Source organism: Anarhichas minor, unplaced genomic scaffold, assembly GCF_050575085.1.
Source record: "Anarhichas minor isolate MPS153535 unplaced genomic scaffold, ASM5057508v1 ptg000005l, whole genome shotgun sequence".
Lineage (NCBI taxonomy): Eukaryota > Metazoa > Chordata > Actinopteri > Perciformes > Anarhichadidae > Anarhichas > Anarhichas minor.
This window is the reverse complement of record NW_027466451.1, coordinates 1,775,200-1,798,514: the sequence shown is the minus strand read 5'-3', so window position 1 is coordinate 1,798,514 and position 23,315 is coordinate 1,775,200. Positions and strand designations below refer to the sequence as shown.

The window sequence follows — 23,315 nt, the reverse complement described above, 5'->3', positions numbered from 1 at the left end:
AAAGCTCACCTGAACCATCCAATCATATTGGTATTAGTTATTGCTCTCATTATAGTTAGTAGTTTGATTCATATTGACAATATTCCCGCCCTTACGTTCCGTCTGTGTGTGACTTTGTGTTACCGGTTCTCTCTGCATGTTGTGGGACGGCTGAGCCTCACGTAGAGCGGTCAGAAGGTCGTTGGTTCCATCAGGAAACCTCAGCGCTCATCGATCCTTCAACTCAAAGCTAATGCAGACGCAACAAAATTCCTTAAAATAGAACCTTTATTATATAAAAATGCTTTTGATACAAAAAAAAATAGTCACAAAGTGTACATTACATAAAGCATTTTTAACTGAGACAACAAATACAGGTTTTAAGGAGTTTTTACTGACACAGTGGTTTGAGGCGGGGCCTATAGCCCTTAATATATAAATGAGTGCTGCTCAGAGTTCAGAGCACATAGAGATCCTCTCCAGGAATGTCCCTGTCTGAGGGTTTGACGGCATCACACGACAATGACATGAGAGGTTCCTGTGGACTTAAACTGTGATCCAAAGGCGACAGCAAGGCCAGTTTAGAGGAAGCTTGGCGTGTTCTCTCTTTTTTATACTGCTGTAACTCCACAGCCAGGGGGAAAAGTCTTCCTTTAATTCCTGGGAAATAATCTCTTTTCTTTTTTCTAAGTGCATAAAACGTCTTCCCACTTTTTGATACCAGGTCTTGTGCAGCTAATATTAACACATAATGATATTAAGTGCTGGATTAACCCTGAAGACACAGTTTGTCTCCACCTATAGAATGATGGGAAAACAAGGACAACACGCTGCACCATGTAGTGAAAAACAGACCTGAAGCCTATTGAACCTTTGACTTTATGTTTGCAATGGCGACGTTTCTTTCTTTGGGAAGGCATTTAAACTTCACAGCGGTGTTTCATAGATAGGTTCACTCTACTGGAGGTGAGCAACTCAAGGCCTCGGTGTGCTTGTCGGACTGAGTGAGGTCCGGATCAGACGCAGCGTGCTTTAGCAGCCCGGTGCACCCTTTTGTACTGTTTTCAATGATTCAATGAAGTGTTCTGCGCGCTGGTATTGCGTTGCTGAGCACCTCGCGTCTTTGGCTCGAGTTGAAACAACTCAGAGCAGAAAAGCACCTGACGTCATCAGCATTTCTTCTCATTGAGGTGACGAGCTTTGAGTTTACTGACCATGATCTGAACTTACAAACAGCAGGAGGCAAATTACTGCAGTACTTGATTGATAAACTGTTCTAATAACTATTCAGGTTGCGTCACATCCAGCAAAACCTACTAAAAATAATGTGAGTACTTTGTAGGTATCCCACGAATGGGCGGGGCCAACAAAGCTAGAAGCCATGCTGATGTTTTCGTCAGGTAACTTGTGTACTTCAGTAACAGCGCTTACGTTGTTGTTTTAACCCAAATGAAGATCTTTTCCAAAACCTAACTGAGTGGTTTTGTTGCCTAAACCTAAACTGTTGTGTCCTGTGAAGACGGAAGTTTATTTTGAAAAGACTGTATGCATGCAACGAGCGGACATTGACACATGTTGCTGGCATTCGTAGGAAAACACGAAAAATGAGGAGTAATCACACGGACCGTTGGTAATAAGTTGAACTATTAGGGAGCATACAGTTCATGGCTTGTGCTAAGCTAACGTTAGCACTCATTCAGGGGTTGCTCTAGCAAAAATTAAAAAAGGGAAAAAGACAGCGAAATACAAAAAAAGCTCTTTATGTTCGGGGCAACTAAATGTCCGTGCGATGCGCCTTTTCCACCAGCAAAGCACTCTGTACGGTCAGCCAGGTGTGTTGATGACAGAACAACTGCAAATGCATCAGAAGCACACCAAGACCTTCAGTTTGATTTCTGCAACAGCTGTGAACTAAATGTCTCAGCTGGAACTCTTTCACTTTTCTAATCCCCCCCCCCCCCCCCCCCCAAAAGACTCCTTCAACCCCAAACACGGCGACCGACACAGACACATACGCGATGATCTACACACAAACAGAAATACGAATAACAAAAGTCGCTATAAGAATAATTTGTTATTAACTGTAAAATAGCTTCATGGTCTACTGTCAGTATGAGAGTGGTTATTTGGGGCTTTCGGTTTAATTATACGTCATAATAATAATAACTGATAGAGTATGTACACGATAGCAGCAAACATACTTTTGGTAAACGGGACGATGAGGGTGAAGAAGACTCCACGGCAGAGGTTCAGATTCACTTCTCACAACTCAATCATTGACTTCATTACACATATGTACAATAGCTTTACACGTTGATATTCATTTGGTATGTTGTTGTGACATGGTGCTTTCATGGGAAATTAAAAGGAAGGACTGTTGGCAGATTAGTCTCTTGGTTGATTTGGGGAAAAGCTCCACCACTCCCCCCTGTGTTCAACGACTAAAGAATTCACAATTTGAAATGTGAGGGACACTATTCCAAAAAAAATATACAAAAAGTTTTCACACTTTGATCTTGGCCCTATTCCATCCGTCCGCTCGTTCATTCATACCGCCGCACATGACTGCGGTCATCATCTATTTTCTCTTTAATCCTACAACAGCTGTACCATCGTCACTCGTTCACGCACACGCGTCCGTCTGTCCTAGGTTTTTCCGTGCGGAGCGGTGGATCAGCCAGCGTGAATAAAATCGTAAAATAATTCCTCTCTGATTTATCTATCATTTTTAAAACTATATACAGTCCTGCCAACAAGGACGCTGTGAGGAAGGAGACACTCTCACTCACTCGGTTGGTGCTGATGAGTTTTAGTGGAGGCCAGGAGCAGTTACTGTGAGTATGGACAGATGGAGGTCTTTTGATGGAGAAGTGAGGCAAAGGAGGTTTCCCTCTTTTGATGATATGAAAATCTAAGAGGGAGCTGCTGGCCGTGTTCACACATCATCTCCTCCTTTGTGCCCTGCGGTGAGGCAACCTGCCACGACTAAGTGAGAGCAGGACACGTGGTAGAACTGATCCGATGCCGGTCACCCTGAGAGCTCCGAGGGGACTGGAATGATGAGATGACCGATGCGGGGACTTAGGGGACCTTGAGCAAGGCACTTGAGCCGAACCAGCTGAAACAAAAGCAGCGAGTGTGAGCCGGTCAGGGCTGGAAGTTGGCACGTGAGTTCTTTCCCTGGTAAAGTGGGGGCCAGACGAGGCCGGTTCTTTGTAGCGAGCGGACTGCATCCTTCCTCACGGGGATACGGGGGCCGTTGGGAGGGGTCACGAGGAGTCGGTGCAGGGCGAGGGGGGCGGGGGGCACAGGTGGAAGTAGGAGCGCTCGGTGGACGGGGACGGGGGGCAGCTCTCCTCGGCCGACAGGTACTGGGAGCGGGGCGTGGGGGGTGGAGGGTAGGGGTCCGAGTCCGAGTTCAGGTCCATGTAGTACTTGTTGTGTTTGCCGTGGCCGCCGTGGCCCGCGGCCTTCCAGCGGCCCGCCGATGACGCCGGCCCGGCCGGCGGGTGGTGGGGGGTGTAGTCGCTGTCGCAGACGTCGGTGCTGCAGGGAGTGGTGGGCGGGGCGGCACCGCGGACCGGGTGGTAGGGTCTGATGGGAAGGGGACAGTTTGTTTAGATCACGGTTCAGGTTCACTTTTACGTCACAGTCGCACACACACACGTGGTGTGAAAGATCTTCAGCGTGAGTTAAGAAGACATAAAGCTCGCAGTTTGTTACAACTCCGAGTCCAAAATAAGCTGTGGAGGAGCAATCTTAAAAACATTTGGAACAACCAACTTCATCAGACACTTATTAAACTGTAATTCAGTCACAGTGACCGGCTCGTCAGCACAGAGCTGAACAGGTAACGCTGACGAAGGTCGCATTGACTTGCATTATGATGCGTTGAAGCTCTACCCAGTAAAATTTGGGCAAGAAACTTGAATAAATCAAGTTGTTTGAAGGAGCTGTTGTCACAGCAAAATAAAATAGATATTAGAGATGGACTTCTGGTGTTTAACTTCCTGATACTAGCTCGAAGCAGCTTATAATACATCATTGAAACAACTAATGCCTAGATTTCTTTTAATCAGAGCAAATATAAAAAAATGAAATACAATCATTTATTTCCTCATCCTTAACGCGTTTCTTATCAATCATTGTGTGTTTTAATAATAAAGACGTTGGGACGGTTTAAGTAATTTTTCAGGACGGAGGTGAAAAAAGTTTGCCTGGAGCCTTATAGTACTGAGAAAAAACAAAAAAATCGAAATCAGCAAAAATCGTAATGGGCAGGTCAGAAAAACCGGGAATCGGCGCATTTCATCTGTATTTGAACTCCCCTTTCAGAGGTTTCTTTTTTCTATAGCAATCAAAAAGATACCTCAACTATAGCTGTGTTCACCTGGAGCCATCGTATGATAATATGATTAAGATCTCAATCTTAGTGTCTCGTGTGAACACATCAATCAGAATAAATTGGCTCAAATGAATCTGTGCATCATTTTAGACACATTTTTTTGGGGGTCTTTGAAAAATCCAGGATCTCCACAAGAATTGAATAGTTCTGTGGAATTGTTTGACTGGATAGCATGGGTTGCAGCCATGACCCAGCAGTGGACAACAATAGAGCCAGGAGAGTGTGTGTGAGACGGAGTGAGTGTGTGTTACCTGTATGATCTGGTGGTGGACGGACTGTTGGAGGAGTAGAAGATCTCTGTGTTGTAGAGAGAGCGGTCAGTAGCCGGGGACGGAGGAGGGTTCAGGATCTGCAGACAGAAATTATCCCTGTGTTATCTGACTGTGGACAGGAAACAGTGTGCACACAAACTGTGTGTGTATGTGTACTTGTACTTGCTACATAGTGAGGACCACAAGTTTTTTACCAACACAGTGAGGACATTTCTTAAAATTTGGTCGGTTCTCCCTTTTTCAAAGGCCCGTTTGAGGGTTAAGACTTGGTGTTAAGATTCAGGTTAGAAATTGGTTTAGGTTAGGGTGAGGGTAAGATTGGGGGTCAGGCATTTAGTCTTCATGGTTAGGGTAAGGGGCTAGGAAATGTTTTAAATTAATGAGGGTCCTCATAAACGTAGAAGTACAAGGATAAGGATATGTGTGTGTGTGTGTGTGTTTTTGTGGACCTGGGGGTAGAAGGCTCCCTTGGTAGATGATGAGCTGCTGGACGAGGCTCCGGTCACATGGTTCCTGTCATACAGAGGAGCTCCACTGCTGCTGCTGCCCATCAGGCTGACTGAGCTCATCATGGACTTTCCACAGGAAATACCTGCACACAGCAGTTCACACTTTACTAATACCGTAGGGCTGGGAAAACAGTAAATATATATTATCTCAATATTTTCATATTTTCCTTCTAAATATAATTTTCTTCTTTTTATATGAATTCTTTATTATCAAGTTTGGCTAATCATTTACATAATTGAGTCCATTTCTCTCTGAAATACAGCTTACAGGCAGTAGTATATATATATATATATATATATATATATATATATATATATATAAAATTGTTCACTTAATTTATTATTAATACAGTTTGTTTTGGATTTAAAAAATGATTTTGTTAATGTTTATCTTCATTCATTCATTTATTTATCTATTTATTATTGACAGACTGACTGACATATGAAATTGAACGTTCACCGGAAAGATGCTTTTATTTTGCTGTTACCGTAATGCCCATTATATACACTACAGTAAAACAACATAGGGGCTAGTTTGACCGTCCCTTTTGAAGTGGAGGCTGGAATCTTCCATCACCGTTTTCCCAACTCAACACGTATAAACTTGCTCTGGCGCTTCACTTATTTCGCTCCCTCCATGCTCTGTCCCTGTTCTCTTCTTCCCTACAGATATTGAAAAAACACATGCTGCCTGTCTGATCTTACCTTGGAAGGTGCCATGCTGCGAGCTGCTGGGGGCGATGAAGTTGAGGGGCACGTGGGGCGTACCACTGATGTACTCGTGGGGAAACGTTCCACTGGGGCCTTTGTAGCGCCGACACACCAGATGCTGGCAGACTAAGTAAGCTCCACCGATGAATAAGACGAGCAGGATGATGGCGATGACCGGAACGATGGTGTTGGGCCCGGCGTTGGGGATGCCACTGGAGGGAGGAGACACGTACTCTAGAAGCAGAAGCAAAGGATGCAGAGTCAGGGGACAAGCACTTGACCAGAAACAACAACACTTGTGCTTACAGTATATTTCAGTGTTGTTACCACAGGCAAGCTCATCTGATCCGTCGGGACAGTCAGAGTAGTTGTCACACTGTTGTTTCTTGGTGATACACTGGTTGTCACCACAGCGGAACTGGTTCGGAGGGCAGATGGCTGGAGGACACAAGACACAGATGGTCAGTTGTCTTACTAATAATAAGGTCTTGTATGGCGATGTGTTAGAAGACAGGCCTCCAGTTTCATTTGATCAACAATTACTCATAAAACTCTGCATCTAAATAGAATTGAGACTGTTTTCATTTGATTATTTACCACTATGTCTAAATGTCAAAAGTTTGCAGAAGGTCTTATACTAAACACATGTTAGTATATTTGATCAATTATCTGGACATGTATTCATTTGCACTCATAGTACTCTCCCAATAAATGTATAAAAACTATTAAGAAAAGAGGCTTTTGGTCTCGGACCCATCAAGTGCATTCTACTTTACTACTGTGACTATAACAGCAGTGTTTCTAAAACATATGTTGATCATAAATGTATTTATAATAGGGCTGGGCTACTAATTAAGTTTTATTTTTAAATTAAGATTTTGTCTTCCAACGATTATGAAAACAAGACTGTTTTTGCTGCATTCCGATGCTCTGGTTTTGTCTTGTGTTATAAATCCAGCGCACTCCTCGTCTTTACAGCGTGTGCTTTCGTCCGGCTCGGCAGGTCAGGGATGTTTGTTTGGTGTGCTGGGCTGGTCGATATGGGGAGAATATAATATCACTATATTTTTGACAAAACACCTTGTATATATTGATATTGAGACGATATTTTCGGGTTGACCACTGGTGCTTTTACAAAATATTCACACAATGAGATTTTTGATAAACGATCATCAGTAATGTGGTAAAAAAAATGATTATAACGGATAATAAACCAGCGAGAACAGTCCAGTAAGCTCAGAAAATAACACCATTGTATTACTGCAATGCAGCCTTTAAAACCAGAAACAAACAACACGTAGGCCATTTTATGTTATCCAAAATCTAAGATGACGTCTAGTCTTGAACCACAATATTGATATAATATTGATGTAAAGCCCCGCCCTACCTACCGACCCGTCCTGAAACACGGACCCCTTCTCGTTTACCATTCTTTGTGTGTGAATTTTTTACCGCGTCATCACCATTCATATCTATAGTTTTTTATGCGGCCTTTGGCTGCGTCTGAAATGCGATATTAACATGCTGTTTTTCAGAATTGTGTGCATTGGTCCATTTTTTGTGTGTGTACAATGGAGAAAAACTATAATAAAGCATTTTTATTCCCGCCCAGTTGTTAATACTGCAAATGTATAAATATTGCAATACTTTCATCAGAGGGCCATGGGGTCAATCACCTTTGTGTGACCTCCTTCGTGAGAGATGACATAACAGACATTTTTTTTTTTTTAAATCTTTGAGATCGCCACTTTACATACAGTAATTGCAATGTCAATAATGACCAAAATAATTGTAAATTATGATTTTAGCACCCTATAATTTATACATTTTCTGATGTTAAGTGTTATCAGTACTGTGCATTTTCTGGAATATTGTGTTTTCGATGAACCTGACGAACAGGAACCCTCCAAGCAAGCAAATCCAGACATACTCTGAGACTGTGAGCTACACTGGCTGTTGTAATGTAAAGTGCAGGAGAGGTTTCTGTAGACTTCCTTCATGGCTGGATGTGTGGGTTCTCTTCGAGCCACCTGCTGTCATTTCTAACTGGATCAAATAAAAATCCCGATCCATTACAGCACTGTATCTCCGAGAACACTTAACTGACTCGGAACCTCATTTCTACAGTATTAGCGTAGCATCTAAAAGCTAATATTCACAGTTCCCGTGCGAGAACCTACTTTCGCAGTCCTGCTCATCGGAGTGATCGGCGCAGTCCGGTTCGCCGTTGCAGCGCCGCTGGGCATCAATGCAGCCTCCTTTGTCACACTGGAACTGGAAGGCTGAGCAGACGGGGCAGTTCTCTTCGTCGCTGCTGTCGTCGCACTCGGGGAAGCCGTCGCAACGCCAGGCCATCGGGATGCAGTCGATCTCCCCCGTGGAGCAGGTGAACTGCTCCGTGGAGCAGGTGGGAGGCTCTGATATGGACAGGGAGATAGAGGAGGCAGCATACGTTCAGCGTGGGGAGCATCCCGGCGGTCAGACTCGTGGGGCAGTGTCAGTTCTGTTTAACAAAAACTGTGATGGAATATGTTCGTCAATAACCTTTGGCTCCATGACGAAGCGATGACGAGACCGATGTCATTAAACATTAAGCGTGACGATATCAACATGCAGTATCGTTGACGGAAAAAAGAGGAGACTAAAATGTCGTTTGAAAAATAAAAGAATTGACCAAATCTCTTATTTCCGTCACTTTTTCACCTTTTTCTTTCCGTCTCTGTCTCGCTCTTTCAAACACAGACAACACACACTGCAGTGCTGAGTCCGTGTCTTTTCTTCTTGGGTCACATACAACACAACGGTGCAGATCGGCTCTCATAATCGACCAGATGGGTGCAACTCACTAACCCGCCCATCACTAATGAGCACAGTCAGGAATACTCGGTGGGGCAAAACTGTATTCTTAATCATTCAATTTGTGTTTTTCATCAAGATCAAATCTATTCTAATCTATAAAATTTGACTTGAGTTTGCCTAAAATGACAAAATCCTTGCTCACCTCCACAGTGCAGCAGGTTCTGCAGTAGCACCAGGTGCACGGGACAGGAGCAGCGAGGTGTTCCGTCGCCCTTAGCGATGCAGATGTGGGAGCAGCCCCCGTTGTCACGGGAACAAGGATGGGATGCTGGAGAGAGGAAACTAATTATTGCACACCACCCAACAAAGCCTGACTTATGCAACCTGTTGCAAAGGACACGGCAGTAACTAGTGCTGACGGTCCGTACCAAACTCCTGTGGGTCCATCTCCTCCACAGCGTGGATGGAGGTCAGGTAGGAGATCCGTCCCTGTATGCGCGTGCGTCCGTCTCCGGTCAACTTGTCCACCCTCTCGATCATCTGCTGCTGCCGGTCGATCCAGTACAGATGATCGCCCAGAACCGTCAGCCCCGTCGGCTGCAGAATGTTGGAGTCCTGGAGGACGATGCGATTGGCTCCTGGTGGAACGATTTCATCAGATAAGAAGAAAGAAAATAGTATGTCCCCACCAATTCAGTCAAAAAACAAAACGATATATATCTGATACGGCATTTTTTCAGCTTAGGTAGACTTTTTTTTAACCATCTAACTTCCCGTTTATTCCTGTCACAGTACAGCAGCTTCACTGTAATATTTACTCCAGTGACACTGCTGCTCCACGGAGTGAACTCCTTCCTTTTACTCTGTTGTGAATGAAACTTAACCAGCATATTTAAATGGAATATTTAAGGACGTTCCTTATGCTAACAGATTTACAACAAGTTTGGGGAATCTGTGTTACATATTGTGTATTTATTGTACATTTCTGTTATGTTTGGTAGTTCTTCATTTATCTGAACCACAAAAAACACCTAAATTAAGCCAAATTTCATAGCCAGAAACAGTAAAATCAGATATTATTGTCCTTGAATGTATCATTTGTGACAAACACTTCCTGAATCAAAACAATTTTTTTTATCAAAGTCACTTTTTTTGGGGTGAAATTTTAAATGAGACACACAAATGTGACAAGAGCAAAAAAAACACCCTGAAACTACTTCTGGTTCAGAGGGTTTAAAGGTGCACTAATATGTGTTTTATTTTAATCATGTCTGTTTACGGTAACTCACCCGTCAGGTCACTGCTCTCGATGTGTTTGAGGTCGGCATCGACCCAGAACAGTTTCCCCAGTTTGTTGTCCAGAGCCAGAGCCACTGGTCTGATCAGACCAGTGGTGAACAGAGACTCTCTCTCTGTCCCGTCCAGACTGGCTCCCTCGATCTTAGCTGAGCGCTCCTGCACTGTGGTGAAATACATGTATCTGCAAGGAAGGGGGGGTTGACACATTGATATGAGACATAGCTCATAGCTGCAGAGAAACCCCAGTAAGTTCACAGTACACAGTGCATTCTTTTGCGGAGGAGAGCTCACCCTTTCTCAGCGTTGACCACAATGGCCCGCGGCTTGTCGGTGTCGTCCTTCAGGACCACGCCCACGATGTGTCCGTCCATCCTCTGGACGTTGACGGTGTTGGTTGTCTCACAGGTCCAGTATATGTGGCGGCTGTAGGGGTCCAGGCTCAGGTCGTGGAGCTGGTTGTCCACCGGCTGAACACTGCTGCTCACGATCATGGACGACTGCAAACGGATCAAAGGTCATGAGTTCAACATTTTACTCAATTTGATATTTAGTCATGTGGCGCTTTATAGATAATCCTGACTCATTGAGAAAATGAAAATAATACCTTCATACATAAAGCACATTAAAACACGTTACAAAAAGCTTTACATACAATAAAAAAGCAACCAGTTAATAAAATATTATGATTAATACAACAAAAGATAATAAAACAACAAAAAAGTGATTTAAAAGAAGACGATGTGTTCCCTGATCTGGTCATTCCACAACAGAAAAGGCCCGCTGACCTTTATTTTGAAGGTTTGACCGGGGAACGGCCAGCATCAACCTACCAGAGGATCTCAGGATGCATTCAGGCTCGTAGGTCGGCTACATATTCTGGAGCTAAACCCCCCCGATAACAAGCCTTACAAGTGACGGTTACATTTTTAAATCCACTCTAAGAGACACTGGGAGCTGATGAAGGGAACCAGTGTGAGGTGTTCTCTCCTGTTGGGCCTGGTTATGTATCAGCTGAAGTGTATCGAGGTTTAGTTGTGTGAGTTGCATGAATTACTGTTTCTAAGTTCTTGGCAGATAAACAAATTTCAGATTTTTGACTATTTCTTATTTTTCAAATGGAAAAACGTGATTGCACAGCAGAACTAATATGCCGGTTTAAGTTAAGGTGGACAAAGACAATACAGAGGTTCCTGCTAGAGTTATTAATGTGAGGGTGCTTTCACGAGCCAGCATTCAGTCAGTTTTAAGCTCTGGTGCGGTTCATTTGGACAGTTGTGAAGGCAGTAAATGTACTCTGGTGCAGAACAAAACAACCAGTCCTAGACCACTTACAAAAGACGGTTTCTGAATGTCTATCCCGTAATGAAGTGATTAGTAACAACCCGCTCACAGCGATCGAGTGCAACTTCCACACAGTAAATCTGGAAATTTCCAGGTGATCTAACTGATCAAAACCTGCTGATTGCACCGTTAGTTTTGGTTCCGGTGAGGAGAATTCTCTGTAAACCACTTTGTTTGGGGAGGAGAATCAGGATAAACCTCCTAACCTTCTCCTAACAAGTTACTGTCCCACAAAAGAACTCCATTATCAAGATCTGACATGTCAGCGTTTAGGTGTCACTGTGTGTCTCAGGGTGAGTTTCGTACCATGGCTCCGTCGTCTCTGGCCCTGCGTATGTTCTGCCGGCCGTCCAGCCAGTAGACCAGCCGGTCCAGCGGGTCGTAGCTGACGGCTCGGACATTCCTGAGGACGTGGATGGGCAGGATGATGTCGGGACTCTGCCCTCCCAGCACCATCCGGCTGATGCTTGCCTTCTGGGTGAAGAGCAGGAAGCTAGAGGGAGCTGCAGACAGAAAGGCAGAGGAGTGAGCGCCATGAGTGGACACAGGGTTGTTCACAAGGGAAGGCTGAAGTTTGCACGATGCCTATTGTGAAATACAAACACGGGGGTCAAAACACAGAAGCCCGAGACACACGCACAAACACATTAGACCAGCTGGAACCGCTCTGGATGATGGTCCAATGAATTAGGATGTGTGGAAGGTCTGGAAGCAACACAAGCATGCTGGATTTCAGTCTGTGTGTGTGTGTGTGTGTGTGTGTGTGCAGATTGCCACATAGTCTGTGTGCTGGCTGTTGTGCAAGAGGCAACTGAGGTTAATCCTTTCACCTTTTACTTCCAGTCATTTTTGTTTCATGTTGTCCTCGTCTTAACTAAAGCCGACTGTTTGTTCCACAGAATCATCTTAGAAACTGTCATTGAGAACTGTTTGGAAAGATTTGGCAGGTGATTGGATGAACCGCCTGTCAATCAAACTCTTACCGAAGCCGTCTGGAGAGAGAAACGTCTTTCAGTGTTCAGTGTTCTCTTTGCTCTTCTTTCAACGAGGAAATGCTCTCCAGTTGTACTGCAGCGTCTATGCTAACCTGTTTAGCCTCCTCTCCACGTTGCGTTACACACGGCAGTCACTGCCCGTAGCTTCTCACAGGACCCCGATTTGTTTGTTTTTGTCATGTTTTTCTTGTGTAACAAATTGGCTACAACTGCATGTCATTGTGCAACACTGTGTTATCCTTGAACCCTTGGCAATTCCACCCATCTCACTGTTAATGTTTTACAACTCAACTGTGAAGTGTTTCAAGTAGCTGAACCGTAGACATATCAAAATATGTTGGAAACATAAACCAGCCTATTTCCAGCTCTTTCTACAATCTTTCTGAAGTCACTTTGTTAGTAAAAGTGCAGTGATCTTCCTACCTCATTGTGTCTGATACTTAAACTTATGTTTAGTAACTCTCGGCATTAGCTGGGAAATGAGTCTTTGAGGCTGGACCTCTGGCTAAATGGCTTCATTTTGAACAGCAGCAGCGTGGTGAGTATGACATGTCTCTGTTCAGTGTTTTGGCCTTTACTGGAGAACAGCATTTGAACACCAGCTATTATTTTAGAGCAGCAGTACTGTATTTTCCTGCCTTGTTCAAGGACACCTTAACTACACTTATTAAAGGAGGGGTCCAGTCCTGGGATTCAACCCAGTGGCTTTCCGTTCCCAGACATGCCTGTGCTTCTCTCCCAGCAGCTCAGTACTTACAGCTACAATTTCGTCCATCGGGGTTCAGAGTGTAGTGGGAGGCGCAGCGGCACTGGGCACCGGCGGGCGTGGCCAGGCAAAGATGGGCGCAGTTGCCGTTGTTGTGGGAGCACTCGTTGGTCCCCTCCTGGCGGGAGGAGTGGAACACCAGGATGTCCAGCATCAGCTCCAGCTGGCCCTGAGGACACAGTGAGGCTCAGTATCTCTGAATTTACCAACTGATATTTTGAGCCAATGTATAATCCTTAAATATCTCTTTAAGAACACATTAGGATCACAATAACTGTAAAAATAACATATTGCATTTGCTGACACCCCTAAATCGAAGTGGTTCCATACCTGCAGCACCACCGTGCGGTTGAGTCCGCTGCGTTTGTCTGCCCGCTCGATGCTGCGCAGGTTAAAATCCGTCCAGTAGATGAAGTCCCGGTACTGAGTCAGACCGAAGGGGTGAGGGAGGTCGTCTACGATGATCTCCCTCTGAAGGCCTGCAGGAGATACGACAACATCTTCATGTCATCATCTGAGCATCAAGCAAAGCCTCCACCGTCATTGCAGATTTGCATACAAGTAAATGGAGATCAGGCGTGTGTTCATCATCAGGAGATTCATTGAAATGACAGAGTTGGCCTGATGGTGGCACTAGAGGAAAGGTCATAAAGTCTCCTGAATCAGTACGTTTCCCATTTCTTCTGCTGTGAGAATGTGAACTGCAAATCTCGTGCATCAGTTTTAGAGATTAGTCTGGTAAAGACAGACAAATAGATAAAGAGATGAGGTAGTAAATAACCTTCACTAATAGACACGCGGTGGGCAGCAACTATTCAGTGGTTGTGCAAAACGCACAAGCCATTCAATGGGTCGTGATAATGCTAATATTGTTAACTGCATCATGGATTCCCACTTTGTGTGTATCACAAATTATTTGTTTCGACCAATTATTCTTAAGTCAAGGTTCACTCATAAGGCCGTGAGAAGTGAACGCTAGAGACTGGACCCTTAAATCTCTTTGGTTTTAACACAATTTACAAGGTCTTGAATATACTTTCACCCTCAATTCAACAATGTAGTCAATAACCAGGTCGGTGTTCTGGTATACTAACTTCTAATCCTGTGTCAGAGGTGCGTGTTTGGATATGAGTAAGCAGAAGGTTTGTTGACAGAGCATGGTTGAGGTCTTATTCATTCATTTTATCCTCCTGAGCTGTGGATGGACGTCAACAGTCCTGTACAGTTTCCTGCTGCACCTCCGTATTTGTAAGCCACGCCCACTCCTGAGTGATCCTGTCAAACTTGTGGATGAGCTTTAAACACTATATAGTTTGGAGGAGATGAGGTGGTTCATCACTGTTACAACTGAGGCCAAATTATTACCTATCATAACTAAAAACAAGACATTTGAAGACTTTTTATGACCTAAAGTTAAAAAAAATCTAATATATTATATAAAGGGTTTGTTAAGGATCTCCAGGAAACATGAAACATACATACATTCTGCTACCATGTTCATTTCAGATGTTAACTCAAAGTGTGTGCCATAAGTGTGCAATTTGATATCTTCAGGAGTGAGTCCTAAAGTCCAGAAATGAGTTTGAATTCTGGTTCTGTCGTTTGAATGTGTGTTTTTGGCTAGATGCCTGAAATAAGGTCTGTGGTTAACACAAGCTGAAGAGATGTTAACGTTTGGTTCTACGATATAAAACTCTCCTGAATTTGTTTTACGTGTCTTAAACAAGGCGGTTCCTAACAAGCGTCTAAATTAGACTACAAACCGTCATCGCTAGAACACTCGTCCTCCTTTAGCTTAGTGGTGGAGAGGTGAAGTCAAGTGACCGTGGTGTAGTTCCTTTATAGCCTAACGTTAGCTTTTTACTTGTAGCGATTGCATTCCCGCTTCAAAAATCAGATAAACGGTGTTAATTTGTGAAGATTCTCTTGCTGAACAAAACGTGAAAGTATCATGAACGTTTGTTTGCCACAGAGATTATTTTCTGCAACAATCCAATGGCTTGTGCGTGGTTGTCGGTGCGTGTGTCTGAACCTTGCATGTTGGTGCTTTCGATCATGCACATGTCCAGGTCAGTCCAGTACAGGCGATGGTCTACGTAGTCGATGGTCAGTCCGTTGGCCCGGCCCACTTTGTCCACCAGGGTTGTGACGGTGCTGCCATCCATGTAGGCTCTGGCTATACGAGGTCGACCCCCCCACTCTGTCCAGTACATGTAGCTGCGGAGACAAATCACCCATTTCAGCCCAGGACGAGTGCACAGGGAGTCCAGAAAGGGTTACTATCGCTTCCCTAAAATCATTTTTTTTCTGATACAATATCTAATTGGATCATCTATTCCAGAGTGAGAACCTGTTTCCACTTTGTAAAAATTTGTTTTGTTAACTTCTATGAAAGGAGACAACTTGTCTTCATTAACGTGTGTGCATAAGTACTATGTGATCATAAAATGACATCAGATGCCCCACGGGCGCGCGTGTTGACAGTCCTGCGCCAATTACTTCATCGAGATACCACCGAGTGAGTGACATGTGCGAGGGAATTTGACACGCTGGCACAGGTACTTAACGCAAACACACACACACACACACAGAGGTGAATGAGAGTGTCTCGAGGTGGTTTGGCCGAGGATGAACAGTGATTATAACAAAGAGGTTTATTAGCAGCATCCCTCTCTCGGCTGGAGGTTATGGGGGGGAAAGAGGCAGGAAGCTGGCTGTTGTACCTACATACCAACAATGTGACATCACTGCCTCAGAAGGAGTGAACAGACACGCTACATGAAGTCATTGGCACCAACTCGTGCCCTTGAAAGACGCGGACCTCCAGCGTAATACAGGTGTCTCACAGTGACTCACTTCCACTGGGCTGCTCCACAAACTGTTTCGAAGCCACACACTGTACTTCACACACTTGTCCATGTTGGAAGTGGAATGTTGAAAATACACAAGGGAAGCCGAATGACCAGGCTGTAGATGTTTTGCATAATTTAGCAAATTTGACCAATATGTCCGCCAGTTTTTTAATGAGCCATTCACATGTTGCTATTGAGATGTAGCAAGTAAAATATTCTGTGGGACAGATAGAGCTCCGGTTAGTCCTTCGATTAAATGATTAACTTCTCCTCCATCTATTTACCGTAGACTGTTATTTACAGAAGAAAGAAAAGATATCTGGCAGCTGTGATTGGTTGTTCCCTGACACATGATATGTGTTGAATGCTGCAGCATTCCAAAAGTAGGACTATTTTTTAAATTGGGACACAGCCGTGAATTTGAAGGCCCAACAAAGAAAACACAACATGGCCCCTAAATGTTGCAGTTCCCATTCCTACCCATTGGCCGGGTCCAGCGCCAGTGATCGAGGGTTGTCCAGCGAGCGCGGGTTGTCAAGGTCCTTGCAGACCAGAACCTGTCGGTACTGGCCGTCCAGCCGGGCCACCTCGATGCGGCTCGTGCCTGTATCGGCCCAGTAGATGTTGCGACCCATCCAGTCGACGGCCATGCCTTCTGGGTAGTCCAGCCCAAACTCTATGACATGTTCTACAGAGCTGCCGTTCATATACGCTCTGGTGATTGTCTGAGAGAAAGAGAAAGGAGTGAGAGTTCAGTTCAAAGTCGTGAAATCCTAAATAAGCCAAAAACATAAATTTGAATAGAAATACACATAATCAACATCCTAATTTGAAGATTGGAACCAACTAAAACTAATAATGTGTGCCAAGTGTGTAGAGGAGCTATGATGGCCGACGCAAAAATGCCAATGTCTCTCTTTAGAGTAAGTGTTTGATGTCCATGATGTTGATATGAACGGCTTATTCTAAGCCAACGAAGACACAACAATTCCTATTTTCAGGTGATTATACACTAATGAAAAGTTATTGAGCCGTCCTCGACCAAAGAAATCCTTCGTCGACTAACACTTATACAATTTTGTTTCGATTAGATGATTTAGTTTCCCCACAAAGAATCACACCAAAGCACCACTTTAAATATTTTGCTTCGCAGAGATGTGTTCATAATTCTCTTACAAATAAGTCAATCAGCATGAAAAACAGGACAAACAAACTTAAGAAATCTTAAGACGTCTAAAACTAAAACGACCGATAAGTCAGCTAATCTCTACATATTTATTACATTTCTGCCAATAGATGCCCCTAAATCCTACACACTGGACCTTTGAATACAATTTAATGATTTGTATTTAACTTGAGTTCCCCCTCAAACATCAGTACATTCCTCCAGCCCACCTTGGCCTGTATGTCTGTCCAGTATATTCTCCTTTCAGAGACATCAAAGTCGAGAGCGGAGGCCTCTTTCACTCCCGTCAGAGGAATGGGCACGTCGTTGCTGTTGGTACCCAGAGAGATACTCCTGATGTTATCCCTGAGGGAAAAACATAGCATTTTGCACATTTAATGCGAGTTAGGACCTCACCGACACTAATCCATTCAGTTTTCACACACATTTATTGCTGTTCGGGGTCATGAAAAAGGCAGGGCTGGAGGCAAAGCCACTTAAGCTGAAACAGAAGTTGAAACGGGCGTGAAACCAAGTCAAGAGTGAGACGACGAAAGAGTTAAAGAAACATGAAACAAAACAGTGGCCGTTGTTAACCCTGTCAAGAGATGCTGTGCCTTTAACTAAGTAAGAGTACAAGAGCTACGAGTACGGAAAAGTAACTAACTAACTAACTGCAGTCTGCTAGCTGCTAGGCTAATTTATGCAGTGTATAAAGCCATAGACATTCAGGAAGTGCCCTGTTAGAGCTGCTATGTGAAAAGCTTATTTTTTTGTAATGTTGATGGCTCACACAGATGATTGATATAGATGCAGCTTTTTATATTATGGCAGATTTTTTATTGCACTTTCTAAATAAAAATGGAGTTTGGATTTATCTGATTGCTTGTGTTAATTGATGAAAAAGTAGCCATGTGCAGTTATATAGAAACATTGATGCGATACATTGAGATGCGTAACCGAATAAAACAGTTAGGCCAGTGAAGAAGATTTACTGATGTTTTGTGACTGATGAATGTCATCTTTACTAAAAGTGGGTAACAGAAACAGTAGAACATCAAGCAGGTGTTTTTTCCCCGCTCTACTGCAGGTGGACAGGTAGGCGTACCTGTTGGTGAAGAGCAGGAAGGCCTCCGGCACCACACAGGACTGCAGGTCTGAGAGGAGCTCCATCCCCATGGGACAGGCGCAGTTGACAGCCTGCCGACACCAGAAACAAAGGTGGCTGCATCCGCCGTTATCCTCCGCGCAGCCATTTGTACCTGGAAACGGATTGACAGTGTCAGCGTTTATTTCACAAATCTTTTTTTCTCATGTTCAGTTCACGGCTGTTCGGTAAATCCCCTGAAAAACCTGTCCCCCTTACCGTGCGTCTCTGTCACTTTGGTGGCCTTCAGCCCCATCAAATCTGGCAGCTGATCGATGATGATCTCTCGCACGGCCGTGGCTTTGTGGACCCTCTCGATGCTGCGCCTCTGCCAGTCTGTCCAGTAGATGTAGTCCCCCAGCAGGGTGAAGCCGAAGATGTGGGGCAGCTTGTCCTCCAGCAGAGTCTGCCTGTTACTGCCGTCCACGTTGATCACCTGAGACGGGAGACAGCGACACCTTTAGAGCTTTTTCCAAGGCTAGAGTGCACGTTAAAAACATTCGCCATTGTCAAAGCTACTGTAGAATATAATAGTTACATTTTACAACTGTAGGAGAAAAAAAAACCTGGAAAAGTAAAACACTTCCTCTAATGACAACTTTACTTTAATGTCCTTGGTTGCTATTCTGTAGCTGACCCTGACCTTTGTCCTCCCAGGGGAGGAGTCCATCCAGGAAGTGATAGAAGAGCACATATGATACAGAGGTTGTTGGGTTAAGAAGCGTTGGAAAGGGAAGAGGAGAGTTGGAGGAAACAGGATGGAGGGAGAAACGGTCTGATGAGGCAAAAAGAGAAAAAACGGGAACGTCCCCAGGAAGTTATGTGTCCAAATGTGTCCACAAACATCCACAGAGCAGGACAAAATAATGGAAACGTGATTTTCAGCTGAAAGGGGGAATTCCACCCACTTTGACATTTTCACATTTCTTTCTCTGCGTCAGATCACAAGAAGCACACGACGAAAGAAGTGGTCCTGGTCTTTTTTAGCGAGGTGAAATGTGAATCGAAATTGAGAACTTGATTATTTGAAAGCCTATTGAGTTTTATTTAATGTCTCCATGTGAATGGACAGTCCAGAGGACCTAGGTGGTGCTAACATTTAGCCTGAGCTTGATACAACACATGCGCAGCACTAGGAACACAAAGCGCTGCAACAAATACTGGTTCCAGGGGACACTAAAAGGGGACACACAAGGCCGGGAGACGCGTGTTGTTGCCATGGTTTGTCATCAAAGACAGCCATCCGTCAGTGTAACATGTGAATCCAATGCGTCCGTCCATTTGCTTGAGTTTTCTTACTTTGCAGTGCGTTGACTCGTCAAGGCCGAACAACTTCAACACTTCGACAACACAGACATGAAAAGAAACACTAAAACACAAACAAATTTAGAAATTCCCCAATTTGACAACACATCCGTGGCATTAAGACATTTCTTCAGATACAGGAAAACTGAGGCAAAAACTGAACTGAGGTACAACAAAAATTGTTAAATCGATTAATCAGTTAGTTGATCGATAGAAAATGAATGGGCCACTAGTGTAATAATAAATGAATGAAAACAGAGTCAGCAGTTAGAAACCAAATGGTTGAGCAGATGATGTGTGAGTATTTAGCACAAATGGAAATCAAACACGCATATGATTTTGGGAAAATAAAGGGTCCCAGTGCATACAGTGGAGCAGACTGAAATCCCCGTTTTGGCACGTTCCTGGATTCAGCAAAGACATGAAAGAAAACCAATAACACTTCCTCATTGTGGTCTGTTCCACAGCCGCTGGCTTCACTCGCATAGCAAACAGCACATAACAATGACATAGTTATGTGTTGTTTGTAAAATACAGTGGAAACACGGTGGAAGCAACTACTAAAGCCCTCGCAAGGGTTCTTAAAAATTCAGGTTCTGGGAAGCCACACGTTTAGGTTGGTTTCCATATTTTTACGACAACGGCCCCTATTTCAATGCTGGTCATTAACATACGCCTCGTCAACCATCAGATCTAAAGAGCATTGAGCATGAGGAGGATTCAGTTTCTTATCTTCAGGTGTCCTTTCTTAAAGTGACACTGAGGAACTTTTAACTGCTAATTAAAATATTTCAATTTAATACTGATGCCTCGATATGACCCACATAAGTAAACGAGACCATCAGCAGTAAGATAGTCTATTTCTATATAATTATTTTTAAGGCTTGTCATCGATGCCACCGGGTTGGATTCTGGTGAAATCAGATGAAATCATGGAACTTTGAAAGAAACTCTGATGTCAACTGATCGGATGAAAATGCAGAATGAATCCAGGACAGGATGAAAGCAGCTCTGAGTTAAAGTTCCATAAAAACTAGCTGAGAGCTTCTTGTTAATTCTTCATTATCAAAAGTTGTGTTTTCGTTCAATTGAACATTGACGCAAAAAAAAAGAAAAAAAAAGAAAAGCGCTTTATGCGTGTTTCAAATCGACTGGTTTGAACATGTAGACTCGCCTACAGAGTAGTTTGGTCAGTAGTTGGCGCTGTAGGCTACACATGGCTGTAATCCGCCAGCAGACAGAGTAGAAGAAGTAGAGGTGGTGAACTAGAAACAAAAAAAAAAAATTGGCTTGGCCGTCTAACCAGCCATGAGAGAGAAATGGAGAGAGGTCTTCAGGAATTTGTTTCAATTGGGCAAGTTTTAATTGTTCTTTCATGTCAGCTAGGAATGGCCATGTTTCATGCTGTCAGGAGACAAACACAATATACATCCTGGAAGCAGAAACAGCTGATCAGCCGTGTGAGTAGCATGAATTTATTCAGCAAACTCTTTTTCAAAAAAGACAAAAAAACACCTCATGTTAGCGTAAAAACGTTTATTTTCCCCCCCAATTGACGGAAGTTTTATCAAATTTATACAACTTTTGTAACGCAATATTTCAAAATGCGCATAAAAAAATAAGTCAATGGAAACTATTGTCAGTAACAGATGGAGAGACAACATTTTGTCCAGCAGAAATGTTGCTGATTACACACTCATACACCAACACACACATAAATGCAAAACCCACAATTCCCCACAACTCGTCTCTCTGTTCTGTGTTTATGTGTGTGTGTGTGTGTGTGTGTGTGTGAATATCAGTCACAGGGCATCTATTACTAGGCCGTTGAAAACTGATACAGCCACCCTTGCCAGCAAACCCCCCGCTGTGTGTGTGTGTGTGTGTGCGCTTGTGGCTGTGTGTGTGCATGTTTCTACGAGCCGAAAGTGAGAGCTGCAATTGACAAGGCTGCAATTAGAACTGGTGTCCAGCCCTCCTCCTCACCGCCCCGTGCTATTACTGGACCACCGTCGACTGAAATAGCCGCGCGCTTTTATTTTAGACGCGCTACAGTCATCTACAGCCCGCGCCTGTGTGTGTGTGTGTGTTTGCCACGCGCTGCCTGAAATTCTTCAGAGTGCAATGCCAGAGATTTCACAAATGGGAAAAGGAATTCTGCCGGACGGTTTGTGACACTCTGTGTGCGCCACAAACGGGTACGTTAAAAACCGGCCGCTTGGAAAATAGTTTGGTGCTGTAGCAGGAAAAATGACCTGTTGCTTTCATGAGCCAAGGATTAAGGTGGGAGGGTAAACCGACTACCTTCACATGAACATTCGCAGCTTGTGAAAACGCATTTCCCGCCAGAGACAACAAAGATTATCTATCTAGCTGTAAAATAGAGGTGGGGGAAAAATCCATAGTATCGCAATATTTTGCATGGCAATATCGTATCGATACACGATGCCGTGTTTCGATCTTTTATTATATAAACTTTTAATATTGCAATGAGGGATGTCGGGATTAACAGATTTGGCCGTAACTGCGATTATTAAGTCACGGTTTCATAACTGTAAGAATTGATAGAATAACCGATTCCTGCTTAGAAGTTTGTCTTGTGTGCGGTGAAATCTCCTCGTATCGTGTCGTGACTTAGGTGTCGTGATAATATCGCATCGTGGGGGCCTCTGGTGATTCCCACCCCTACTGTGAACCCAGCATGGGGTCAGACTTCTAAATCACTGCGCAAATCTCCAGCTCAGAGCATCAAGTAGGTCCGCCGTTGTGTTCACTGACAGACGATCTGATGGAGCAACCCGAGAAAGAGGAGGTCCTCTTGCTAGCTACCGAGCTACATCCATGGAAATAAACAAATGGCCTCTAATTTGCAGCCATCTACAGATGGTTTACTTGTCAGAAATGTTCACCTCTGAGTGACTCGAGTGGAATTACAGATCAGTCAAGGTGAGCTTTGGGTGACAATACACTAAGCCTGTGTAGAAACATGACAGTGAGTTGTCTAACTTGAAGGAGTAGATCAAGTGTGTACGTCATTTTACTTCTGTTTCGAGAGGTATGACAGATGACATCACCATTTTAGACCGATCAGCAGACTGTGGCATTGTGACATTGCTGTAGCTAGGGATGCCCGGTCTGACTGGACCGAGTACCGATCAGATACCAGTGTTTGATTATGAGCCGTCTGCCTCACTGAGATCAATATTGTACGTGTTAAGAAACGTCAGGCTGGACTTACGCATTGCTTTCCTATCTTTGAAACAAAATATCCGCAGCCATTTTAGACCTGATGGCGTAGTACGCGCACGTGATCAGACGTCAACATAGAATATAATTGAACAGATCGGCTACGGTTGCCACCGATGCCAATTATCATTTGAGTCCGATATTACCACATAATTTCCCCCTTTGGAGGAAGTTTTCAGCTCCTGAACACATTGGTAATTTATTTATATAAAGGATTATTAACAGGAATAAAGGTGCGGGAAAATGTTTTTTTCAGTCAGATGAGGCCATCTCCGCAGCAGATGATGGGTCAGTTGGGCGCTGGGAGTAGGCCCCCCATGGTTCACCGGGCTAAATTCTGCATACTTTCGTTATTTAGCTGATTCCAACAACTGAATTGTTTTAAAGCAAAAATGTACAATCTGATCTCATAGTCACAATATGATTCCATTATATGTAATTACAGCCCAGCCTTTATTGCAAACCTCTTTTAAAATAAGAGAACAGTTCCAATGTTGTCTTGATTTAAAAAGTGTTAACAATGT

At 43.8% G+C, this 23,315-nt stretch overlaps 1 protein-coding gene across 2 annotated transcripts in view; it reads right to left on the bottom strand.

Annotated features, from left to right (window-relative positions):
* Positions 1-3,248: 3,248 nt before the first annotated feature.
* Positions 3,249-23,315, bottom strand: part of lrp5 (low density lipoprotein receptor-related protein 5) — a 59,409-nt gene continuing 39,342 nt past the window's right edge. The window contains exons 10-27 of one of the 2 annotated variants that reach the window (XM_076075954.1): positions 18,460-18,676; positions 18,202-18,355; positions 17,324-17,459; positions 16,409-16,653; positions 15,109-15,293; positions 13,407-13,555; positions 13,068-13,245; positions 11,622-11,818; positions 10,266-10,471; positions 9,965-10,155; positions 9,104-9,313; positions 8,878-9,003; positions 8,057-8,293; positions 6,204-6,314; positions 5,871-6,110; positions 5,106-5,248; positions 4,636-4,733; positions 3,249-3,573 (exon numbers count right to left, since the gene is read on the bottom strand). In XM_076075954.1, the coding sequence (XP_075932069.1) occupies positions 3,249-3,573; positions 4,636-4,733; positions 5,106-5,248; positions 5,871-6,110; positions 6,204-6,314; positions 8,057-8,293; positions 8,878-9,003; positions 9,104-9,313; positions 9,965-10,155; positions 10,266-10,471; positions 11,622-11,818; positions 13,068-13,245; positions 13,407-13,555; positions 15,109-15,293; positions 16,409-16,653; positions 17,324-17,459; positions 18,202-18,355; positions 18,460-18,676 (3,348 nt within the window). The remainder of the gene's footprint in view (positions 3,574-4,635; positions 4,734-5,105; positions 5,249-5,870; positions 6,111-6,203; positions 6,315-8,056; positions 8,294-8,877; positions 9,004-9,103; positions 9,314-9,964; positions 10,156-10,265; positions 10,472-11,621; positions 11,819-13,067; positions 13,246-13,406; positions 13,556-15,108; positions 15,294-16,408; positions 16,654-17,323; positions 17,460-18,201; positions 18,356-18,459; positions 18,677-23,315) is intronic. The other variant, XM_076075962.1, reaches the window with a different exon arrangement.